A 25,426-nucleotide genomic window follows, 5' to 3' on the forward strand; every position below is an offset into this window, starting at 1 on the left:
GTGTTTGACTGAGTTTTTAAAAATTAATTACCTGAACAAAGACAAAAATATCATCCTTACTAGATTTTCGGATGACACAGTCAGAAGGGGAATTTAACATATAGGATGTCCATAACAATCCCAAAAGATCTTGACAGAATAAAAAGTTGGGCCAAATTGAAGATGAATCTAAAGCCTCATATTTGGTACCAATAACCAACCTCAAAAGTATAAGGTATAGCTAGATAACAACTCCTCTGAAAAATGTATTGGGATTTTAGTGGACTGCAAAGTCAGTAATGGTCAATAATGGTGCAATTTGACAAGGTAGTATAAAATTATACATTAAGAGGAATAGATGGATAGAGAACTGATCTTGGAGCAGAAAGACTTTAGTTATGTCTGGTTTGCCACATACACTAAAACTGAATAATTGACCATCTGCATTGGAAAAGGGGAATTTCTTCATTAGGAATATGCTACACCAGTGAAATCACAGGTCTGAAAGCCAGATAGTATACAGCACTAGGGAGGGGATAGTTCTGCTGTACTCTGCTCTGGCTACACCACACCTGGATTACTGTCTTCAGGTTTAACATTTTTAAGAAGGACAATGGCAAACTGAAGAATTTACAGAAGAGGACAGTGATGAAGGGCTTCAGGATCATGCCATGTGAGAATCAATTGAAGGACTCAGAAATTTTTAGCCTGGATAATAGACAACTTAGAAGGAACAAGATAGTGGTCTCAGGTAGAAGGGCAGGCACACAGAAGAGGGGAATAATCCTAATTCTGCTTGATTTAAGAAGAAAGAATGAGGCACTTGAGTGAAGTGGCAAAAAGGCAAACTAGTTTTGAAATAAGGAAAAACTTCTTAAGCTTTGAAACTATCCAGCATCAGTTAGAAGGATCCTGTTCACACTAGAGAGCATCAAAGGAATGTGTAGAGAACATTCTTGTCTAGGTATGGATTGAATTATACAGTCCATAAGGTTTCTTCTAATTCTCATGATGATGGACAAAATTAGGGGTTCTTGTGGATCATCAGTATTTCAATTACAGCACAGAATGGGGATTTATTAGTTATTTCAGTTGACCAAGTCTTCATGACCCACTTCGGAGTTTTCTTGGCAAAGATACTGGAGTTGTTTGCCATTTCCTTCTCTGCTCATATGACAGATGAGGAAACCAAGGCCAACAGGGTGAAGGGACTTGCCCAATGTCTATGCACTTTACCACCTAGCTGTCCCATCATGACTGCTACGTAGTTGATATTCTCATTATCTAACAAGAAATCTATGAAACCAGATCATGTGATGATTTTAGAGCCTAGAGAAGAAGTGTTGGTCTTTAGAGTCTCTAGGATTTTTTTTAAGACAAGAAGAAAATTTAATCAGGAAACAGACTGGAAATTCCCTTTGAGGATGCATAGTAATATAAGCAGGGTAGATATGTGTTACTTGCTGATTTATATGGTCAGGGAGAACTCTTTTAAAGACAGAATTCAGAGATGTGTGTGGTAACTTTATTCATCTGAAGGCCAGCCATCAGGTAGGGTAGCAAACTTTAGCACAAGCTGAAACAACTACCATTTAGGCCAAAAAAACCAAAATCACCTAATTTAAAAAATCAGAAATGTATAATTTTAATAAAGAAGTAAAAGCCATGAAGAGGTTTCCAAAGTGTCCATATGAAGGAGTAAATCTCCAAGGTCAACCTCCCCACTGGAGCCGTAGTGTTGGGGGTGCCGAGCTCAAGGGGAATGCTTCCTTAGCCTACAGATGCCAAGATGATGTCAACAGGCAGCTCCTCAGTGCTTCTGGCTGTTACTTGCATTGTCACGGTGTCTGTCAAAACCAGCCTTGAGCGCACAAGGATGTCGTGACCACCCCGGAATACTCCTGCAAACAGAAGTGAGAATATTATCAGGTTAAAGAGGCCCCGGGGGTGGGGGTGGGGGAAGGGGAAAGTATTTTAGAAAGGCATGTTGCTTTTCCATGTCATTAGGGCATAAAAATATTCAGGGAACAAATATAACTGCCTCTTGTCACAGTAAACTGGTATTGAGGCAGATGGAAGGGCTCTCTCTGACTGAGCACGTGAGTTATTTCAGTACTGCGCCAAGAAGAGCAACCAACAGATTTTTAAATAACAACACAGAGAAACTTCAGTTGGTGGGGACAGTCCCCAACCCACAGAAGCCCAGAACAGCTGTCTGAGCCTCCCAGGGGACTGGTGTTAACCCTGAAGGTGGAGATCAGCTGGTAAGCAGGGCCCTGAAGCAGTTTGCAGACAAATTTGCCAGTCCAATACTGTTTCCAAATGAGGGGTGAGAAGTCTCCATAGCTCAGTCAATATGTGAATAGGGCACTGACAAGATTCTTGGCATAGCTCCCTGCTATCCTGGAGACAGACACTTACCAGCCAGGAATAATGTGTGAGCATTCTTGTTGTCAGGCACTTTGTCTGATCTCTCACAGGGCTGCATCCCCAGGAACTTCACAATATTACCAACGGCTTCTACAAGAAAAGCCCAGATGTGGGAGGCCACACATAATTGCCAATTGCTGCCCCTCCACCCACCCCACCTAACTCCAAAGCTTCCTGTTCAAGTCACTGAACAGAGGAAACATATGACTATTCCTGGGATATATGCTCTGCAGAGGGCCTTGTTCCTAAACATGGGAAAGGGGAGGACATTTCATGCTCCTGTAGAGCTGTAAGGGTCAACACAAATATCTAGAGAACAGGTGCCACTGTTTGAAGCTTACCTTCAAGTGTTTTGATGGTGGATAAAGTGAAGGTTTCTTCTTTCTCAAATTCTTCTCCCACCTCATCCCAGGCTGCCCCAAAGTTTGGCTTCAGAACCCTAAGTATGTGATCTGCCAAAGTTACCTCAAGGTCTTCTAGCTATGAGAAGAGGGAATCATGATACAAAAGTCTGAAAACCCAAGGCCCTAGAGGAAAGAACCCTAACCTCCCCATACCAAATCAGATGTGTTCATGAAGGCTAGGGATCCTGTTAGAGCAAATTGTGAGACAATTCACACAAGCATGGGGGCTGGGTGGGAAGCAGAACCCAGATCCTGAATGTCTTTTTTAACAGCTTCTGACTTAGATTCTGATAGTTATATTCTGAACAAATCCTGGTAGTGTAACAAATCCTTCAGGTAAAGTCAGTTATTGGTATTCCCCGCCTCAAACCCATGAGAAGGTTATCTCCAAGTGTAAGTGTCAAGATTGGCCAGCAGAATTGAGACACTTAATAATTTGAGTAAGAGATGTCTTCAAAGACAAAATATTCAGATCTTCATTAATTTATAATACAGCATGGGAAGGGGAGGAGGGAGGGAAGGAAGGAAAGAAGCTGAACTGCAAAATGTCAGAAAACCAATGTCAAAAATTATTTCTATGTATAAGTGGGGAAAAAGCTTAAAAGACATAATACAATGAACTTTAGCTAATCTATTGGGATTCCAATTAGACAATCTACACCAGGAGAATACAGTCCAAGTGGGATCTTAGCCTTTTTTGTGTCATGGATCTCTTTGGCAGTCTGGGGAAGCCTATAGACCACTTCTCAGAAAATTTTTTAAAAAGTGCAGGAAAGTCTGAATTTCAGATAGGGGTTAGTGAAAATAAAGATGGAATTCTCCAACCCCCCAAGCTGAAGGACTCCCCTGAATCTCAGGCACTCTCAAAGAGTGGGGTACCTGGCCATGGAATGGCATCGCCTGGTATTGGACCTTACCACATACTCATCTTCATAGCCTTCATCATCAGTCTCTCCAGTGGTAGGATCACAGTCCTTGACTGTAAATTTCATCATGCAACTGAAAGTACAGGCCACTGTGGGGAGAAGCTGATGGTCAGTATACCTCCAGCCATGATGAAAGACATTACTGTCTTGAGGTCAAGAGGCAGACTGATTCTTTTAGTTTTAGAGTTCTCCTATATTATCAGAAAAGATAACATAACAGGGTCAAAAAACAATTCTAAGGTGTAGACTAAAGACAAAGCTATACATGGATGATGAGGATAAAGATCTCCCTGTGATAACCTTATGGGCAAGTCATGGATAAAGAATAGACTATTAAAGTATAAGGAAAATGGAAGGAGACCTTAAATGATAGTGATAGCCACATAATACTCAAGAAATCATTTACTTCAAAATTTTAAATTTAAAACCCAATTTCCCAGTCCTAAAGAACACACTCATGGTTAAACAGTGTTGTCCCTTCCTTTGAGGAAGTGGGCAGAGTTTGGAGTGAGCTTACCAGCTGTTGGGTCCCCTTCAGGCAATGCCACAAGTGTATAGCAAGTCCCTGGCTGGTTGTAGGCCAGGCTTTTGGCAGGGACATAGCAGAGGATTTCATAGGCTTCTGTGGGCTCCATTTGCACTGTGACATTCTCTAAGATCTGGTCATTGAGGGTATTTGTGCAATCAAACTGACAAGGGAAGAGAAGCATTAGACAACTGGAGTCTTGACTCTAAACACCTAGTCAGCTCTCAAAGGAGCAGTCACTATTGTTCCACTGCTATCCCCACAAATCTAGCTGTGTGTTCTCAGATTCTTCCAGGAACAGTCTGCCCCAGGCTCCATTTCTTCATGCTCCTTCTCAGGACCCCTGAGATCCTTTTCCCTATTTGGAAGAGTAGCATCACCTAGTGAGGGACAATTTTATCATCACTGCTACTGAATCACCAGAATGAATATGGTATCTCCGGCACTCATGGGCCACGTTCATTGGGGAGATGAGAAAGAGGTGCTGGATGTCTACATACCCTCTGAGGCCCAAGCTCTAAAGGCCTTATTCTGGGCTAGAGCCCTTCCTTAACCGAGGACTCAGAGCCGACCTCCCCTACCCACCTGGAACACCATGTGGTTGAGGAATGTGTGCTTGGTACAACGAACAACATATTCTGTCTCGGATTCAGTGAGAGCCACAGACTCGGGGGAAGATTTGAAGAGGGGGCCCAAGCCATGGAACTCTGGTACAGCCGCCAATTGCTCTGAAAGCCAAAAAAGCAGCATTTATTTGACTCCTTATTACACATCAACTACTACTGTTTAGATGGCCAATTAATTTTTAAAGGTTTTCATTCAATTCTCATTATCTAAACCTATTTTATCAATCAAAAAGCATTTAACACATCTATACTATGCCAGTAACTCTGCAAGCATCAAGACAAAAAAAGAAATGGACTTTTTCTCAAGAAGCTTACAGTTTATTGAGGGAGACATACTTATACAAGTATACAAAGAATAAATACAAAATAAATGCAAGGAAGTTTAGGGAGGGAGCAAAAAAAATTTAGTGAGGAAACAAGCACCTATAGAAGGAGGTGCTTGATCAAGACTTTAAGGAAATATGAGACTCTACAAAGTAGAGATAAGGATAAGTCACATTCCAGGCCTGGGGGCAGGTAGCACAAAGTACAAAGTCAGAATGATCACAGATGTGAGGACAGCAAGAAGGCTGGTTTGATGGAACCTTAGAAGGTAGAAAGGAAAACTAGATAAAATGAAGCTGGTAAGGAAGAAAGGGGTAGTCAACAGAGAGGTCATAAGGCTGAAGACTGGAAAAAAGACCATTAGATTTGACAATTAAGAAAACAAGAGTAACTTCAGAGAGGGAAATTTCAGCTACTTAGTGAGGTCAGAAATCAAACTGCAAGGCGTTGAGTGAAGGAGAGAAGAGGAAGTGGAACTAACCAGATGACTTTTTTTAGGAGTTTGACTGAAAAGAGAGGAGAGATATAGAATAATATACTGAAGGGATATGAGAGTCCTGAGAAGCTTTTTAAGGATCAGGGAAACTTGGACATATTTAAAGGCAGGAGAGGAAAAGGTAAGAGCGAAAAGTAAAGGGACAATCTGCTGGTGAAGATAGAAGGGACTAGTTTTATCAAGGAGAAGGTCTTCCTCATTATTAGAGACTAGAGTAAGTAAGAGAATGGGGGACCTCCAAGGTTTGAAGATGCTTGTGGTGATGCTCTTTATTTTCTCAATCAATGTGAGGTCAAGGTCCTCAGCAGAAAGGAAGGAGGAAGAGATCTGGAAGGCTTCAGTAAACAACAAGGCTGGAAGAGGAGGATCAATCAACCAGGAAGGAGTAAAGTACCATCCCTGCTGCAGGTTAGGTAACAAACTCGTAGTGGAACCTGTGCTTCTTAGAGAGCTGGTACCACATGTAGATGAATGGTTATGTGGGTACACAAATAGACATACATGAAAACACATGTGCATATATACAACATATATGTGGAACTTGGTTTACATGTCTGTATACACACAGTCAGATGTAGCTAGCCACTCACTGTTGGTCCAATATGCCTTCTACACTCATCTTCACATGCTTTTGCTCTACCTAGAATATTTCTTTCTTTTATCTATTCAAATTCTCCCTGTCCTTCAATGCTCAACTCAGATCCCACTTCCTTCACAAAGCTTTCCCTGGATGTTCCAACCTCCAGCCTCTGAACTATTCTTGTAAGCATTCTTCAATCAGTTGTTAACTGCTAACAGCCATGAATAATAAGCAAACAATGTTTCAATTTTTGTATTTTACAGCATGAATAGCTGCCTTAGACTACCCAGTACTGATGTTAGAAGGCAGCACCCTTTACCGAAGGCCTACATTTAACAAGGTAGTATTAGGCAAAGGTCTGGGTATACCTAGATGTAGAGGTCTGGGAAGAGTCTACAGCAACAGTACAAAAACCACTACAATGTGTAGAGAAACTCAATGTAGATATTAGAAAGAATGTTATCATCACATATTTAAGTAATAATTTTCTTATTAACTGCCAAACAAAATGGATTTATGCATTCTGGAATTTATTTCCTTGAGTATCTCTAAAAATGGCATGGTGCCACTCTGGTCTCTTGGGTGGATGGGAGTGCTATTCAGAAGTGAGGGATGATCTCAGTAAAGGTGGAAGGTCTATAGAGTATGGTACACTGAGCATATTTCAATGTATTGGTCAGTTTGGCTGACTTTTTTCTCTTCTTTTTCACTATCTAAAAATATTACTTGTTATTTAGGATGGCTCTCTGGAAGAAGGGGGGATACTGAGGTAAATTTTTGTGATGCAAAAAAATTCATAAAAATTTTTATTTTAAAAATAAAAAATGAAGGGATGGAAATAAACTTTGGTGACATGAACTATTTTAAAGATTGTTCTCATTTTAAAGACTATGCACTGACCAAGAAGAAAAACTAGGATGAGAAAACAGAGAATTGGGAAGCTGTGTAACATGGATATTATAGCAGTGCTGGCCACCTGCCTACCTTGAGAGCCAATGGCCATTGTTGCGTTGACTGGGCACGAAGGACATTTGATTCTCAACTATAACCAAGGAGGGAATACTTTGGGTAGAAATGACCTTCAAAACTCCAGAAGATTTGCTCCTGGCTCTAAGAACCCTGTCCCTACTCTCTCCCCATTACTTACCTTGGAATATCTCTTGTCGTGTGGCTGCTACTTTCTCTGGCTGCTTGACTGCTGTGATGGGAGTGGTCTCTAAAGGGAAGAAATAAATCTGGTAACTAAACAGGGTTAGTCACAGCAGAATCTACTTACTATGGCTCTAGTGCCACTCTTGGGACCATAAAATGACAATGCTGAAAAAAGCCTCAAACAAATCTCTTGGTACAACCGAGGCATTTTCATGTGAGGAAAACTATTAGACCACAGTTATGCTACTACTAGTCAAAGTGCCCTGACTACTGTGGTCCAGGAGTTTTCCGAACACCTGTTCTGTCCATGGCTTTAAATGAAGACCTTGAGTTGTCTGGAGGTATTCTACCCATCCTACCAACAGTCCACCCCAAAGCAAGAGCACACAAGAATATTTATTTTTTCCCAGCATAAAGTTTCCGAGAAAGGGAGCCAAAGCCTTTGGTCTCTAAGAATAGCTTCTCTGACCTATGCTGAATGAAGATACGTATGGCAGGGGTGAAAGACCTTTTCATGGATGATGACATCACTCTTCCTAGCTACCAGTTTGTGGTTCCTCAGTCAGCACAGACTGCCATGTGGCCCTACTCGGAACTCATGTCTGCCCACTTGAAGAGAAGCCGTTACCTGGTCTCTGTTCTGCAATGGTAGTGGTGGCCAAGGGAACTGACTTCAAGTCAAAAGGTTTTTCTGAGGGTTCTAGAGTGTATTGTTGTAGTGCCCTCTCCAGGCCAGGGATGGACACTGTCAAACCTAGAGGTGAGCAAGAGAACAGTCAGGTCAGGTCAGACATGTACCTTCCTTACTATTCAAATGAAAGCTTGGCAAATACCCCAGAGAAGATCAGAGCCTTTGGGCACATGTGCTGCTCACATCCCATTCTGGTGTGAAGAATACTCCCACTGGTACTCAGGCCTTTCTACAAAGAACCTCAGCTTCCTATTAACTCAGGAGATGGCTGGACAAGCCCAGGGGAGGGCACCCTACCTTAGAATAACAGAAACCCCAGAAGCCCGTCAGTGGTAAGTGAGGGATTTGTAGCTCTGGGGATGTGGGAAGGGTCCAGGTTTCCAGAAGCCTAAAGTTTTACCATTTAGAATATAGCCAGCATTGAGTGCTTTTTGCTTCTGTTCCAGAACGTTGAGATAAAAGGTGGCTCGATCCCTCACTTCATTATCATCATCCATCACACACCTAGAGATGAACACAGAACACTCCCAGGACACTTGAAACAAGGAGAAGAGTTGCAAACAAGATCTACCTCAAGCCCTCTAAGGACCCTCTTCATTTCTTGCTGGTTTTCATTAATGCTAGAGAAAGCTGGCACATTGGTTCCTAATAACACTACTGTGGATTCAAGATGGACACTATACTTTGTCCATGACTCTACCTATTAGGATATTATGCTCCCTGTAGACACAGAATGGAAGCCATTTCATTTGTTCCCTCTGGGAAAGAGTGGGAAAATTAAACAATACAAAGAATCTGATCCTGGAACTTAGAAAGATATAGATATGGAGAGACTGCTGACCTCTCCCAGATAGGAGGCTCACCTCTTTAGCAACACCAAAATGCTGGGTAACATTTCTTCATTCTGGGCTCCAAATTTGGCCAAAGCACTAACAGCACCTATAGCCACAGAACAAAATACTAATTATTCATTTACACTTACAGTTAGAACCTTCTGCTGTCCTCATGTTAAAAGATCTTCTGCAGATATAAGCCTTAAAGCAAAAAAAAACCTCTTATCGAAAGTTCAGTCCTTACTGCTGTGATTCTCATCCTGCTAGTTTTCCCCTTAGAGCACTTAACACTGTAATTGTCACTGTACTAGGAACCAATATACAAGGCTCTTTTGCAGCCTTTGGCATATTGGTCCCATCTATGCTGGATGAACTTTTCATTTAATAATTCCCAAGACCCACCTGCCCGGACCTCTTCGTGCTCTAAGACCACACGATTGTAGATGAAGCGAATATACTTGGAAGGATTGTTGGTCTTTGGTCCTTCTTGGCCCAGGAGGTGCAGGATTCGAGTAGCCAGCACAGTGAACTCACAGTCCTCAATGAATTCACATAGGTGGGATAGCCCTGTTTCTTTGCTCTCTGAGTTCTCTTCAATGATGCTAATGATGCAGTCCACAATGGCCCGTTTGTACTCAAAGCCACCCTGCAATATAATAGGGTAGAGAGCTGGGTATGGACACCACTTTCTCCAGAACAAGTATTAATGCTTGAGGCAAGAAAGCTGGGATATAGATCCTAGGTCCCAGTTTATAAATTGATCATGGATCATTTTGGAAAGACAAAGACTGATGGATGAGATCTAACTCATCTGCTTCTGCTTGTCACTAACTAGAATCAAAGAGAACTGATCATTTCTAAGGAGATACCAATTAAAAATAAATTATTAATTTGTGGCTGAAATAAAAATATAGTCATATTTTAAGAAACCATCCCATGAATACCTATGAAAAGTCCCTTACAAGACCCACTGTCCTAGAGACTCATGGATAGACAACCAAACTGCAAACGAATGTCTTCCCATTTCCTCAATATGTAGTTCGTAGGAATTTTAATATTTCTTGGAAACTAGGAGTGGTAACTAATTATCCTATTCATGTTATTAACTTTTAATGTTTCCATACGTGAGCTCACTAATCACATTACTATACACTTTTTTTTCTTGAGGGTCAGAAGGAGAGAATAAGTGGAGATTCTTTTCTTTAGCCTAAAGGAGGAATCAGTAAGAATATAAGCCAAAAAGAAAAGTTGTTCGGCTCAAGGTTGTTCAGTGAGTGTCAGCCTCTTAGTCAGATGGTTTCCCTCTATCCATGGCTTCTCAATCTCACCTCTTCTCGAAGCATGGTAAAAAGGAAGTTCATAAGGACTGCATGTTTTCGAGGATACTTCTGACACAGGGCACTGATGGCCTGGACAACCACAACCTAAATTGGAGAGAGATGCATGAGCAGGTGGCATTCCAGGACCACGGCCATTTAGGATGGAATGTACAGTAGAATTACTGGCCCCAAATCTGAACACAGAGTCTCTTCCCATCCAACTCTGTCTTTCTACCTAATACTACAGGTGATACTCAAGTGAATTTTCCCCTCCTTTAAACCTAGGCCCCTTCCTCTTCTTAGCAACATATTATAGGAAAGATAGGCTAGACTGGCCAGTAATGGAATAAATGTCTAAGAATGTCATGGCCTTAGAAAAGGTTCCATAGATCAGAGACTGAAGCCAACAAACAAGTTCTGCAGACTGACTTTCATGCTTGAAGCCAAATCTAATATCAAAGTTCATAGCGAGAGAGAACTAGATGCATCTCTCTCTTTCCCAGAAAGCTAGAGATGTTTAGGTAATCATTTCCTTAGAAACAGGTAGTTTTCTAAAAGCTTCTAAGATGATTGTTTGGAATTTAAAACAAATTTCCCCATAAAAACAATATTCTACACTTTCATTTAATTAGAATTGTCCACTCACAACAGAGCTGAATTAGAATCAACATAGCTTAAAGTCCCCAAATCACCTAAGACCATTCACAAATTAAGGATTATGACACTGGGGAGTACCTGCACCTCTAAGTACCTTGAATTCATCAGAAATCTCTGACATGAAGGAGGAGATCTGCTTCATGAGGCGGTCGATGCTGCTCTCACTGCCTGTCTTGAGCAGTGTAGTGATGGCCAGGGTGGCAATACTGCGGTTGGAGTCTGTTACTAGGTTCTCCAAGTCCAGGTTGCAGGCAGTCACAGCTGATGGATGTTTCATAGCAACCTATTTGAGAAGAGAATGAGTTAGGCTTCTTGTACCTGTCTCACTTTATGATTTGCAAACCCAAAGGCATCAAGGTAAACTCTCAAAGTAAGGTATTCTTCCCAGGAAGATCCCCTTTGGGACAACTTAACTTTTGGTTCAGAGTGATGTCCACTTGAGAAAAAAAATTCCTTCTCTATGGGAGGGAAAGCTCAAGAGAGTACTCTAGCATCCTATGCTTGAACCCCCTCATCCACAGACTCTGTCCCTTCATCTTATGGTTCCTACCTTGTTGAGGGTTCGAACAGCAGCATATCGCAGTGCGGCCTTTGGAGAGCTGCAGAAGAGCTGGAGCACTGTATGAAGAATATATCACTGTGGTCTCTTTGCCAAAGGACAATAAGGACCATATAAAAGGGAGTACATGTTAAGGGAACCCATGGTAAAGTGTTTAGGAGAGCCATGCACCAACAAAGTTATCTGCTCCATATAAAACCCCAACCTCAAAGCATCCCCATGCCTGTGGAAGATGGTTCTGTTTCCTTACTGAACATATTAAAAGGAAGAGGTTTCCTGACTACATAAGCACTATACAAAAAGTGCATCAATTCACGCTGTTGAGGATTATTACAACTCACTGAATTTAATCCCATTCTAAGAAGGCAAATGAAAGCTCTCCCTCATTTCTAGCCCTTGTCATACCATATATGTAAATTTATTATGCTATAATAGAGTTCCTTTGAAAAGAAAATCAGCATAAAAACTTTCTTTAATTCTTCTATCCTGGTGCCATGCTTTCATTTTGTCCCTGGGTCTTGAATGTCCTCCTCCCCTTCTTCTCTTTTTTACATTTTTTTACCTGAATCCATCCTTAAGGACCTGACTCCATCTATAAAGGGTTGCTTTGCTCCCTCAGGGCACAGTGGCTTTTCCATTTTTGAATTCTTCTAGCATTTATTGTCTGTGCCACATGACTTAGCATTTTATTCTGTCTTTCTCTAGTCACTAGTGTCTGTGAGTCTTCTCTACCAAATAAGGTTGGTGGACCCTAACAGAGTGCGTGGGCTTCAGGCTCTAGAGTCTGAGCCCTGGATTTGAACCCCCCATTTTTGATGTTTACTACCTCTGTGATCTTGAGCAAGGGACTCAATCTTTCTAATTAGGTTTCCTTATATATAAAATAACGATGCTAAATTAGATGATTTCTGAGATTCCTTCTTGCTCTGGGCCCATAATCCTACAATTTAACTGAAAGTTCTCTAAGGCTGACTAGGGCTTTTACTTCTAACCCTTGAAGTGCTAGACACAAAGTATGTATTTATTTAATAAATGTTCATTTATTCAGTATTCCACATACTTACTATTCCTGAATGACCAAGGGAAAGTCAAAAGGGGAATCCTACAATGAAGTCTCTTCCTTTGTCATGATTCTATCAGTCTTAGGGACCTAAATTTCCAATGAACTTCCCACACTGGGTCATGATTACCTGACACAGCAGGTGCTAGCTCCTTGGCACTGCAGCCAGGCAGGTTGACAATGGCAGAGGCAGCTTCATACACTACCATCTCATGCTTATTGCGCAAACAGCTCTCAATGAAATCAAACAAAGGGCTATCACGACTGTAAAAGATTAAATGATACAGATTTGACCATGGAGATAAAGCATACATGAAGGAACTATATATTCAAGGAGAAACAAACCCCTTTACCTGCCATCTTCCTCCTCCAGCTGCTTGCTGGCTACACGGATCATCATGCAATAAGCAAAGGGTGACTTCAGGCCATGCCGGGTAAATTTACTGATCATCTTATTGACGGCCAGGCGGTCATTCTTACGCACATGGTAGAGGAGACCCAGGGCATGGTACTTGACCAGAGACAAACACAGTTTAGATCAGATCATAGGATCAAAGACTTAGAGCTAGAAGTGATGTAGGAAGCTGTGTAGACCACACCCTCTTTTTACAGATGAGAAAACTGAGGCTCAGAAAGGTTAGCTGCCTTGCCCAAGATGGCACAATTTGGAAATCCTACTTACATGATTCTTCCTATAAGAGCTTTGGACTTTCATTAGATAAGATTTCACTTGTAAAAAAATACAATAACTCCATGAACCAGAAATAGGAAAAAAGGCATCAAAAAGGAAGAAGATGATCACAAAGCAAATCAAAGGCTAAGCAGGAATGAGAAATCTTGGGCTAGGGCTCAGATGACATGGTTATATGGCATAGCAATATATGAACTCTTACCAACATTTCTTAAGTATGTGCCAGGCACAGTGGTAAGGTGGTTAATAAAACTTTTTGTATATGGTCGAATACTGAAAAAATCTTTCCCCATCCCTGAACTGGAACTTCTCCTAGGCCCTCACCTGGACCATGATGTTATCACTAGAGGCGGCCTCTTGAGCCTCATTGACCCAGCGCTTTACCACATCAAAACTGCTTTTCAGTAGGTGCTGTAAAGAAAATAGGAGGGTTGGAAATAGGAAAGTCCAGTAACAAAGGAGCAGTATTGATTGTGGCTTAGGAGAGCTAAGATGCTTTCTGGATTCCCTGTTATCCCACAAACAGACCTCACAGGCTTTGTCAGGCAACCACCAACCCTTGCACTCCCCCTACTCTCACTTCTACTTGGAGAGATATCAGGTCTCTGGTACCAGTATACAACATATATCAATTTTTCCTGATGGTGTAAGTTTGTAGTTATATAAGTAATAGGTGGTTTGTATGAACTTGAAGTTGCTTCAATGCCATACACACAAAGAAGACCAAACCCAACTCATTCAACCTTTCCTTTTCTCCCTGAAACTAGACCTCCTTAGGTAGGAGCTAAGGGGGAGGGGAGCGGGGGGAAGAAAGATCACATTTTGTGACTTTTTTAAAGATTTAGAACAAATGAGAAAGTGAATTGCTTTCATTTCTCTTTAAATATGTCCAAATCCCAAGCTACTGACAGTCCCTCAAAGTGCCCTATTACAACATTCATACCAAGGATGACACCAAGGCAGAGCTGGAGACACTGGGCACCTTGTCCACAATGGCCTGCTTCATATATCGTTCAATGGCCTGCAGCATAGTGCTCTGTGAAGACAGGTGGGATAAATGTGTCTCATTAATGCCAGTGAAAGGAGAGCAGGTCAAGAGAGAGTAAGAATCAAAAAGCAAGATAAGAACAAATGGGAGTTCATAGACAGACCTGAGGCTTTAGAATCAGGGAAGTGGGAACAAAGGCAAGACAGATACACTTGGTCAGGTGGCAAGATGACTTACGTCAGTGATTTGGCAGAGGGCACGTACAGCTGGGCCTCGGTAGTTGTCGTCCTTCCCAGTCATATCTTTGGTCAAACTGTAAAAGTGAGAAGCGATTTTTCGTTGTGCCACAATATAAAGATGCCCCACAGAAACATCCTAACACTGAGGCAACAGAAAGAAAATGAGAGAGATATCTAGGTAGCACAGTGGATAGAGCACTACCCCCAGAGTTGGGAGAACCTGGGTTCAATTCTGTTCTCAGATGCTACCTAGCTGGGTGATTCTGAGCAAGTCCTTTAACTCCAATTGCCAAGCCCTTGCCATTCTTCTGTCTTAAAACTTTCACTAAGACAGAGGGTAAGGGTTACTGGGGGGTGGGAGGCTAGGGATAGGGGAATCAGCCTGTTGCATAAAAGCCAAACCTGGTGGTGACTAGAACATATGATGAAGAGAGAATAGCCCCCTGACTCCTATTCTGGTGGCATTGGTAGTGCTCAGCTGAGGACAGAGAGGCTGAAGAGTAAAAGTGACACAATTCAGAATAGGAAAAGAAGTCACAATGTTCTCAGAATGAATTACTTCTTTTTAAAGAGAAGTCATTGTTAATCCCCAAAACTAACCTGCTGGTAACTATGATGACGTCCTCAGCAATGCTGGACATCTCCTTGATTGTCAAATAACACATCCTTCGGAGAGTGGGCTATGATCAAGATGAAAAAAGTCCTATTACTTCCATTCCAACATAAAAAGAGATTCTGCACTTGGAAGAATACATTTTTGTCATTTGGAGGCAGGAAGTTCCCCTTACTACTTTCCTAATTCTCTACACAATCAGTTTCCTCTCAAAGGTGTCAATCCACTAGCCAGTCATAGGCACCTCTCAGGAAACCTGTGCTTTTGCAGATGTTAAATAACATCCTTTTTCTGTCATTCCATCCTTTTCCTGAAATTCTGTCATTTCCTGAAATTCCCTATGCTCTTCAAAGTTCTGGAAAGCCAAAGTTTAGAAGGCTTGCCTTTCTCTAATGGTTCGTTCTGTGGTATGCTACAACTGCTGCAGGCCATTTCTGGGGGATGTACATATAAAGCAGTAGCCATAAGGGGTAAAAGGTCAAAGCCAGGCTTCATGGAGAGGAGACACTGCTGCTATTGGGATGCTTCTTAAAGTCCAATGAACTTCTGTCTTGAGAACCACAGTGTAGATAAGTCAAATGGGAATTCTCAAAGGCTCTGAGGGAAAAAGGAGGTTGTGGACTAGACTAACAGCCCAGCCCAGTGTCAGGGTAACAATATGAATCCCAAGGAGAGCTGGTTGGGCAGGATGCAGTATCATCCATAGAGAGCTTACTGATATCTTTGTTGTGCTCTTTCTCCTCTCTCTCAATCTATCTACTTAGGGCCACAACCCAGGAGAATTCACTCAGTATATAGAACAAAGATTCTACAAAAAGGGAGACTTGTCTATGGGACCTGAAGAAAGTATGGCAAAAAATACTTACATCATTGGATTGAAAAAGCTTAGTCATGGCAAAGAAAGCCTCTGTTGCTTCAGTTGTCCCTAGGTGTTCCCCCTAAAAGAATGAAAAGACAAAATGAAGTTTTATGAGCTTCATGATGGAGAGAAGGGTCAGGCCAGTCTTCCCAGCAAATCACTGCCCTGATTAAGGAATTCTGCACCAAGAAAGCAGGTCAGAACCAAGAATCCTAGGAGCAATAAAATGGATAATGCCCCTATCACACAGAGGCCACTAGATGACATTGTCTATTAGGTGACAATGTCTAGTGGTGCCATCAGGCATGCTTGCCATCCATCCTCATCCCCATCCTCCTGCCAGGGCCTCTCTCCATTACCTGGTTTATGAGATAAAGGATCTTGGTGAGGATGTGGGCACATTTCCGAGGATTGATGGGAGTTTCATTAAATACCCGGGCCTAAGAAAAAGAAGCAACCAAGACAATTAAATGATAAATAGGTCAGTCTTATAAACCTTATCTTCAGTCTCTAAACCCTCCAGTCTGGCTAGTTAATGTACTGATAGCATATCATTATCATATTATAAACATGGTCTCATAGGCAAAACTTTGTCCTTAATAAAAGTGTTAACCAGAATAGATCTGAAAAGGCTGCTCTGAATATTTCCCAATTCCTTTGCAGCCTTTCCCAAGATATGTAACTAAGCCTACTATAGGTTGCAGTTCTATCCCAAACATAGTTATGGTCATCACAACATAGCTATTATTACCAGAAATGTCAAGTTATAAAGTGGGAAGTAAGCCATTAAGACACTTCAGTTGGCAGTCTACCTGTAGCCAACAACCTCAGAATAATTAGCACCCAGGACCTAGTGTGATCTTGACTTCTTCTCTTGTCAAGAATGATCAGAGATTTGGAATGCTTGCTGAGAACAGCAGTGTAATAAAAGTAACTGGTGCTTCTTCCACCCTGTGGCTAGCAGACTCCCACCCTCCTCCCTTTTTGTTGTGATAATGAATTACTATACAGGTCTGAGCTAAGACTAATCACTAGTGCTGATATAGTCATAGTATTATAGGAGTAATTAAGTGTTTCATATACATCAGAGCATTTTATTTTCACAAGACTTCAGGGTAGGCAAATAGTGTTACTTTTCACACTTTATAAATGAGGAAGATGAGGTGTTAAGTGACTTACCCAGGGTCTCTCAATGAGAAAGTAAAAGAACTGGGCCTAAAGACTAAAGACAGGCCTTCTGAGTCCCAGTTCAGTACTCCCTTCATATGTCCCTATTGCTTATACAGACACCCAACATCTTCCAGCAGAGAGGGAAAGTGGGAAACTGCTCCTGCCCAGTGTCTGCTCTGTTCTACCCAAGCAACTACTGTCCATAAGGGAAAGAGTAAGGATGAGTACAACCTTCCGTCTCAAGAAATGTGCCCAGGGCTCCTTTGTGTTTACCATATTCTCTTCTTACACAGGCACCATTGCTTCTTCTTTCCTCCTCTTTCTCAGCTGAGTACTTAATTTTCTACCTTATTAATAAAATTGAAGCTGTTTGCTATAACCCTTATATTATCCTTCATTCTAATTTCCTTCTTTTAAGTCTCTGGGAAAGAGAACCTCTTGAAAAAAATCACAAGAAAAGTGAGGATGAGGAAGGAAGCTCCAGCACATGCCCTGCAGCTTCTTTGCTCAGTTTTTTTTTTTTTTTGTGGTTGTTAGTGTAAATTCCATTCCCAAGACATATACAGAACTATGTTCCCTACAAGTTGAGGATTACCAAACCTCCAGTGAAAACATGCCATGGGTTTGATATTTTGAGCATGAGCTAGAAGATCTAAAAAGCTTCTATTAAACATGAAATTTATAGAAATTATTCAGATATTTGTTTCTTTTTTTTAAGCCCTTACTTTCCGTCTTAAAATCAATACTGTGTATTGGTACCAAGGGAAAAAAGCAGTAAGGGCTAGGCAATTGGAGTTAAGTGACTTGCCCAGGGTCACACAACCAGGAAGTATCTGAGGCCAGATTTGAACCTAGGATCTCGTCTCTAGGCCTGGCTCACCACTGAGCCACCCAGCTGCCCTCTGATACTTGTTTCAAACCAGATACTGCATCACCCATCCCAGAAAATTCTTACTCTGTGATCTAAGTTATTTGGCCATAAACCACAACAGATTTAGCAAAGAATTGACTCAGGCAGCCATAGAAATTAGATATATGTAATTTAGGAATGTAGCCCTACAAAAATCTAGCTCTAGACTCTCTATGGGATTCTTAATTAAAACCCACAGAAAACTACATGCAGACACAGAAATGAAGACTAATCAAGGAAGCTTGAAATAATTTTGCTTCTCTTTCTGTATTAGATACTTCTAAGTTATTCTGGAATTAAGTGTTCCAAATGAAGAGCATTTTTTTTCTAGCTTTCTTTCCATCAGTACTTTGAATAGTTTATTTTCATCTAATTTGAGTTTACTTTTCAAAACTGGAGGAACATGAGTAATGAATGGAACTTACCTCCTGCAACACTGCACTTTTCTCAAGGTGCTGAAATGGATTTGAGCCTCCACCTGAAAGTTGACAATGAACACAGAAAAGTGAATACTAGACTTCCTCATATGTACTTCACCAACCTTCCAAATATGGAGAAGATACTCTACAAATGAAGATAATTTCAGCATAGCTGACTACAGAAAAAAAAAATTCAGTTCCTGCAACTGGCACTCAAGGCCCTCTCCTAATTTACCTTTTCAGGCTAATCTCCCAATACTCTATGACTATCATCCTCACCTTCACACTATAGGAACTTTAGGCTTGGACCCTATGATGGTTATCTTGTCTAGATTCCATGATACTTTCTGGTTACTCTCCACACCACACCCCAACACGTACCAAAATTCTTTTCCTTTCCCTCTTTCCAGTTTCCCTTGATGTGTGGTCTCCCCTATCCCCCAACATGCAAACTCATGAGGGCAAGGACTGTCTTAATTGCTTGTATTTAAATCCCCAGTTTTTAGGACTGCTCTTGGCATACAGTAATCCTTAATAAATGCTCTATCTATTCTTTTCCTCAGCACTTGACTTTAGCTGTTGAATTCCTTCCTGCATTGGCCATCAAAGCCAAGTTTCAAATATGATAGAAGTTTCCCTAAAAGATCATTTCTTTCCTGAAATCCTATAGCACTTAAAAAAAATTCTTAACTATTGCGAATAGGTCTGTTCTTAAGGCACGTCAATGATGTCACTAGATCAGCAAGATCAGATTTTTTAGAAGAAAGAAGTTTTTGGAAGACTAAGAATCACAAAGGAACTGAATTCAGAGAAATGTATTATACAGGTCTGAACTAAGACAGAAGATAATCACTAGTGCTGACCTATTTATTGATAGTGATGTAGGGCTAACCAAGTGTTTCATATACATCATCTCATAGGCAAGTAGTGTTACTATTCACATTTTACAAACGAGGAAAATGAGATATTAAATGACTTGCCAGAGGCTCTCAATGCCAAAGCTAACCTCTTTTAGTTCCTGCCTAGTTTCTGCTCCATTCTACCCAAGCACTACTGGCTGCATGGGAAATAGTAAGGATGACTCCAACCCTGCCCCACCTAGAAAGGTACCCAGGGCTCTTGTGTATTTACTATATCCTTCCCCATCTAGTGAAGTAAGAAAATACCAAGAATGATTGCCTGAGTGTTAGATCTGGAAGAGATGACTGTATATAATAAATTCTAGCTTTACTCGATGCCAGTGAACATGCAAAAACTTCAGCACCCCAAAAGAAGAGGAAATGAACTAGTCAGGTTTTATCAGGTAGACAGAGATTGGTGGAAACATTGCAAGAGTGTATAGAGCTGGGCCTGTTGAGATAGAAACAGTTCAAAAAACGAGACACACAAGATATGAAAACCTGTAAGTCAAAGGGATCATGACTACCACAGCAGTAGTTTAATGTATTAGCGAAAGGTGACACTTGCCCTGCAAAGTATGAGGATTCCCTTTATTTACATCCTGACTAGGATGAGTCTTTGAATCTTAATTCAATGGCTAGAAATATTTACAAAGGTCTGAGTAGGACTCCAAGGCTCAGCCTTGCACAGATTGGCTGTGAAAAGTAAGGGAACCAGGAAGCCATTGTAAGATACTATGTGAATGAGCACTGGAGACCCTTCCTATGGTTGGAGTGCTCTCTGCATTCATATACTCTGGACTTAAGCTTTGGTTCAAAATTCTGTCTCAGGTTCTTGATGGGTATCAAAAGCATCTCTAAATCACAGTTAAATAAAATTTATGATACACTTCTGCCCTTCCTCTGTCTACGTCTAACTACAGTGCTGCCAGAGTTTATACTAGATGGGAGGGGTCCTGCAGCTTCAGAAATTCTCCTAGGTCCTAGTAAGCTCCTGGTCTTAGTTTTTATCTTTCCTTCTGATCAACTTCCAGGGAGCCATATCTAGTATAGTATATCTAGTACCTAGTATAGTATAGGAACAATGATGGTATAATGAAATAGAGAGAGAACTGGATTTGGAGAAGATCTGAGCTCAAGTTCTGAGACTGACTACACACTCGCCACCTAAGTGACCTTAAGCAAGAAATAGGTTGCTGATCTTTGATTTCTTCAATCATAAAAAGGGTTGGTCTAGATGACCCAATGATCATTTCTGTTTCTAAACTTGTAATCCTATGAATACTTTGACTTTGTAGTCAGTATCATTGTCTCTGAATTTCTCAGGTTGGCATTCAAGGCCTCCAGCATCTGATACTTCCTTGATTTTTCCAGTTTCATCTCATTCTATTTCCTCTCAAGTATTCTACAACCAAAGAAATTGGACTAGTTAATTGTTTCCCAAGTTGACTTTTTTCTACTTTTGAAGCTTTACTTATGCTATTTTCTAAACTTGGAAGTCTTCTCCCACCCACCTCCATCTTTTGATACCCCACCTACTTACTCAGCAAAGCCCAACTTAAATGCCACCTCTTCCAGGGTGCCTTTCCTAAATTCCCATTCATCTCCTTGCCTCAAGCCAGCCAGATTTTTCTTATCTGATCTCAAAGTACTTGGGCATTCCTCTTATACACTTACAATTATTCGACTTGTATTATAACTGAATACTTTTTGTAACTATTAGATTGTAAGTTCTTTGAAGGCAAAACTCCTAGCCTATTTATTTTTGTGCCTACCACCTGAAACATGCTAGTTGCCTGATTGATATCTCTTCATATAGTAGATATTTTGATTACTAATGTGAAAAAGAGCATAATGTAATAAATGAAAAAAAAAATCCAGAAATTTGGAATCAGCTAATTTGGGTTCAAGGCCTAACTCTGTTACTTATTGCATGGCCTGGGGCAATTCACCTTTTCTGGGCTTCAGTTCCCCCATCTGTCAAATGAGAAGTTTAGACTAGATGGTCTCTAAAATTCCTGCCAACTCTAAATCCTATGATCCTGTGAAAGCCTCTGTATTTCTCACAGGCTGAAATCATCTCTGGAATGCTCTCCCTCCTTACTTCAGACTTTTATAATTCCTGTATCAAGAATGCCATCATTCTATTCACTCAAGTTCAAAACCTTGGAGGCCACTTCAAATCCTCAGTCTTTCTCACTCCTCAGTGTGTATTCATTTTACCTCTGCAATACTTCTTGTATTCACCACCTTCTCTCTACTTACACATCCCCCACTACTTCAGGTCTTCATCACCTTTTGCCTGGATTACTGCAGTATCCTCTTAGTTGGTTTTCTATCAAGTCTTTCCATTCCTGAATCCATTCCTCACGCTGCTACCAAAGTGATATTTATTTTCTTTCTTTCTTTTTCCTCCCAAGCCCCTTACCTTCTACTTTAGAATCAATATTGTGTGTTGGTTCTAAGTCAGAAGATTGGTAAGGATTAGGCAATGGGGGTTAAGTGACTTGCCCAGGGTCACACAGCTAGAAGTGTCTGAGGCCAGATTTTAAGCTAGGACCTCCTCTCTCTAAGTCTGGCTCTCAATCCACTGAGCTACCCAGCTGCCCTCCAAAGTGATTTTTCTAAAGCAAAATCTGACTAGGTTACTCCGCTACTCAAAAAGCTTTAAATAGTATTTCAGTCTCTCCCCACTGTGTCTAAACTTCTCTTTCCAGACATATTACACACCTCATACAATCTTCATTTCAGTCAAACTAATCTGAGTGCTATTCCTCACAAAACAAAACAAAAACCCCACAACATTTTATCTCCCATCTTGGTGTCATTGCACAGGCTTTCCTCAATATCTGTAATGCATTCACTCCCTTCTTGTCTGCCTCTCAGAATAACTGATTTTCTTGAAAGTTCAGTTAAAAAAAACTATTTACATATCCTTGTAGCTGCTACTGTATCCCCTTACCCTAATTTATTTTTATTTACTTTTTATTTTGCATTTACCTGTATGTACATATGCTGTTATTCTTGAGAGAATATATACTCTTAAGAATGCAAAGGAGAGGGGGATAGTTAGATGTTTCAGTGGATAGTGCCAGGTCTGGAGATGAGAGGTTCTGGGTTCAAATCTAGCCTCAGGCATTTCCTAGTTATGTGATCCTGTGCAATTTACTTGACCCCAATTGCCTAGCCCTTATGGATCTTCTGCTTTCTAGAGCAGAGAATAAGGGTTTCAAAAAAATAATAACGCACAGGAGAGGAGTAGCTAAGTGGCACAGTGGAGAGAGTACAGGAATCCCTAGTCGTGACCCTGAGCAAGTCATTTAACCCCAACTGCCGAGCCCTTGCCACTTTCCTGTCTTAGATTTAATACTGAGAAAGAAAGTAAGGGTTTTTAAAAATGCTAGTGAAGCATTGTGCTTGTTGGGTGAATGAATGAACTTCTCTAATACCTCAAACTTAATGAGCGTTAATATGCCTCCCAAATCTTGTATTAAATTATCTGACGTGCTGCCCCCTCCTGTGTTGTTAATGTCTCCCCACCAGTCCTTTATTTAAGTATGACACTTTGCTCCCCTTCTCCAGTAGAACGTAAGCTCCCTGCAGATAGGCTCCGTCTGTTTTTGGACTCATGGTTGGCACATAGTAGGCGATTGCTGCAGTGAGCTCGCGCTGGCTTTACCTTCCTATTGGATGAGCCCGTACACCTCAAATAACTTCGGTAACTGACTTGTCGAGCCTCAGGCCGTGAGGACGTCCCCAACCCCTTGCCAGGCCCAGCTGGATGACCGACAGATCTTCCTGCTCAGCCCGGTAGCCCCGCCCGGCCCGGCTCAGCCCGTTAGTTGGTGCCTGAGGAGGGCCCCCTCCTCCCCGCATCAGGTCCGGGGTCCCGGAGCCCGCCCCTAGCCCTCACCGGACTCCTCGTCCTTCTTGTCGAACTTCTTCAGCATCTTGGGGACCGGTGGCACGGACAGATAGCGCAGACAGACGGGGTTAACAACTAACTGCAAGACCTAGCCAGCTCTGGGTCCAGCTCCGCACGGACCACTTCCGGCCACCCAGTCCCGGGGACACGTCTCCCTGCGTTGCACGCCTGCGCGGTCCAGCTGTACCCCGCCCCCCTCACTCCCAGGGCGTCTGCGCACGCCCAGGTCTGTGGACACCAGGCTGCGAACGCGTTCCTGGGCTTAACCCAATCGTGCTCGGCGCCGATCGAAGGTCTCTGTATGCTCCTGCGCACACCCTGGTTTAGAAGCTGGAGAAGAAGCTTCGATCGACCACTAGGAGGCTCCCTCGCTTAACCCCATCTTGCTCGGTGTGAGGAAGGTTCAGCCCTGTGAACTCTGCACGCGCCTGCGCACACTCTGACCCGAAGGCTCCAAGCTGGAAGCAGTAACTGACCGGGTTCAGGGCTTCCTCGTTTAACCCCGTCCTGACCGGGGCGGAGCGTGGCGTCCCAGCGTGGGTCCACCTGCCAAGGTAGGACTCTTGGCTTGTACTTGGGGTACTTCCCACAATTGGCAAACATGTCTTCTATATTAGAGTTTTGGGGTTTCGAACTCGAAGGGAGAGTAACGGTCATCTAGCCCACCGCCCCCTCCCACTTTTTTTTTTTTTTTTTAAGAAGAGGAAACTGCGAAGTTGTGACTTTTCCAAGGTCTCATTTAGAAGGAGCAGTCTGAATTTGAACCCAGGTTCTCCCTGGAGTATTCATGTGCCATGGCCTTTTCTCTCCTATGACCGCGGGCCTGGCAAGCCTGAAAGGAATTCTATAAACAGTCTAATTCAATACCACAAGCATCCATTATAGGCTAAGCACTGGGCAAGGTACTGTTGAAACAAGTAAAAACAATCGCCCCTCTCAATAAGCTTACATTCTATTTGAGGAGACAGGACATATACGTGTCTATCTAGGACAAATACAAAAGATAACTAAAAAAGAAGTAATTATTCAAGGAGGGCTGTAGCAGGGGAATCGGAAAAGACTACATGTGTTCAGAGGGAATGCTTGAACTATGTCTTGAAAAAGAGTGAAATTCTGTATGATAAAAGTAGGGAAAGAGTAACTACAAGACATGGATATCAGAAAGAATGCTATATGATTGGCATACAGATAGCACTCAATAATAATATTCTAATAATCAGTATTTGTATAGCATGCTATTGTGGACAAGTGGCTAGCCCAAGGAACTTAGGAAGGAGAGTAATATATAATGCAACTATAAATATAGGTTGGGGCCAGCTTGCAAAGGACTTTGAAAGTCACGTGGAGGAGTTTATATTAACTCATTTGATCTTCAAGGCTAGGGAACCACTGGAGTTTTTTGAGTAGAGGTGATAATAATCAGATCTATACTGGCAGCTGGAGTCAGGAAGATCAATAGGAGGCCCTTACAATAATCTAAGTGAGAGGTGATTGGGCTTTTCAGTAGGGCGGTCTCTCTGTGGGTGGAGAGAAAGAGTTGGATGAGAGAATTTGTAAAAGTAGAACATCAGAATTTGGCCACAGATTGGCTGTTGGGGGTAAGGGAGATAAAAGAGTCAGTGATAATGCTGCTATTAGGAACCTGGGAGAATGGAAGAAGAGTGGTATCCTTGATAGGAGTAGAGAATTTTCAAAGAGCAGTGGATTTTCCAACTTCCATAGAGAAAAAGAGTAGTGTGAGTTCTGTTTTGAATATGCTGATTTTGAACTGACTAAATCATCTAGTTCCAGAAGTCCAAGAGGCTGTTGGTGATATGTGCAAAGTCCTGGATATATAGTTACCAGCATAGACATAAATAGACTCATGGGAGCTGAGATTCCTCTTTAAATCACTTAGTATCTTTTGCTCCACTTCTTCCATTGAGTAGTAAGAAAAACACTGTACACTGTAGCATACTATACAAATGACTGATTATTATAATATTATTATTGTTAACTATATGCCAAGGATAAGCTCCTGGCCATCAAGGAATATACAGTTTCCTTGGGAAGACAAGGCTTAGACATGTTATGAAACAATTAGAGAAAAATGTAAAGACAATGAACAAAAAGGTGTTAAATTGATCTTTACTTCAAAGGTTCATTCTTCCT

At 41.6% G+C, this 25,426-nt stretch overlaps 2 protein-coding genes across 9 annotated transcripts in view; one reads left to right on the forward strand and one right to left on the reverse strand.

Annotated features, from left to right (window-relative positions):
* Positions 1-1,482: 1,482 nt before the first annotated feature.
* Positions 1,483-23,400, reverse strand: COPG1 (COPI coat complex subunit gamma 1). The gene is made up of 24 exons (XM_001366974.5): positions 23,264-23,400; positions 18,458-18,510; positions 16,312-16,392; positions 15,960-16,031; positions 15,081-15,160; positions 14,479-14,554; positions 14,197-14,289; positions 13,578-13,664; positions 12,916-13,073; positions 12,693-12,826; positions 11,494-11,561; positions 11,038-11,226; positions 10,296-10,391; positions 9,370-9,613; positions 8,998-9,073; positions 8,535-8,638; positions 8,072-8,197; positions 7,439-7,507; positions 4,851-4,993; positions 4,257-4,428; positions 3,731-3,828; positions 2,751-2,889; positions 2,401-2,499; positions 1,483-1,880 (listed from the first exon to the last, which is right to left on the reverse strand). Exons 1-24 carry the CDS (start codon positions 23,298-23,300, stop codon positions 1,750-1,752), a joined length of 2,625 nt encoding a protein of 874 aa, XP_001367011.1. The 5' UTR covers positions 23,301-23,400; the 3' UTR covers positions 1,483-1,749.
* Positions 23,401-23,690: 290 nt separating this feature from the next.
* CNBP (CCHC-type zinc finger nucleic acid binding protein) overlaps positions 23,691-25,426 on the forward strand; it is a 108,298-nt gene continuing 106,562 nt past the window's right edge. For 4 of the 8 annotated variants that reach the window (XM_001378376.5, XM_003341764.4, XM_056804758.1 and 1 more), the window contains exon 1: positions 23,692-23,829. The gene's annotated coding sequence lies outside the window, so the exon portion shown is untranslated. Of the gene's footprint in view, positions 23,830-25,426 lie in introns of all 8 variants that reach the window. The other 4 variants (XM_056804772.1, XM_056804761.1, XR_008913442.1 and 1 more) reach the window with 3 other exon arrangements.

The sequence above is a fragment of the Monodelphis domestica genome, chromosome 7 (genome assembly GCF_027887165.1).
Source record: "Monodelphis domestica isolate mMonDom1 chromosome 7, mMonDom1.pri, whole genome shotgun sequence".
NCBI lineage: Eukaryota > Metazoa > Chordata > Mammalia > Didelphimorphia > Didelphidae > Monodelphis > Monodelphis domestica.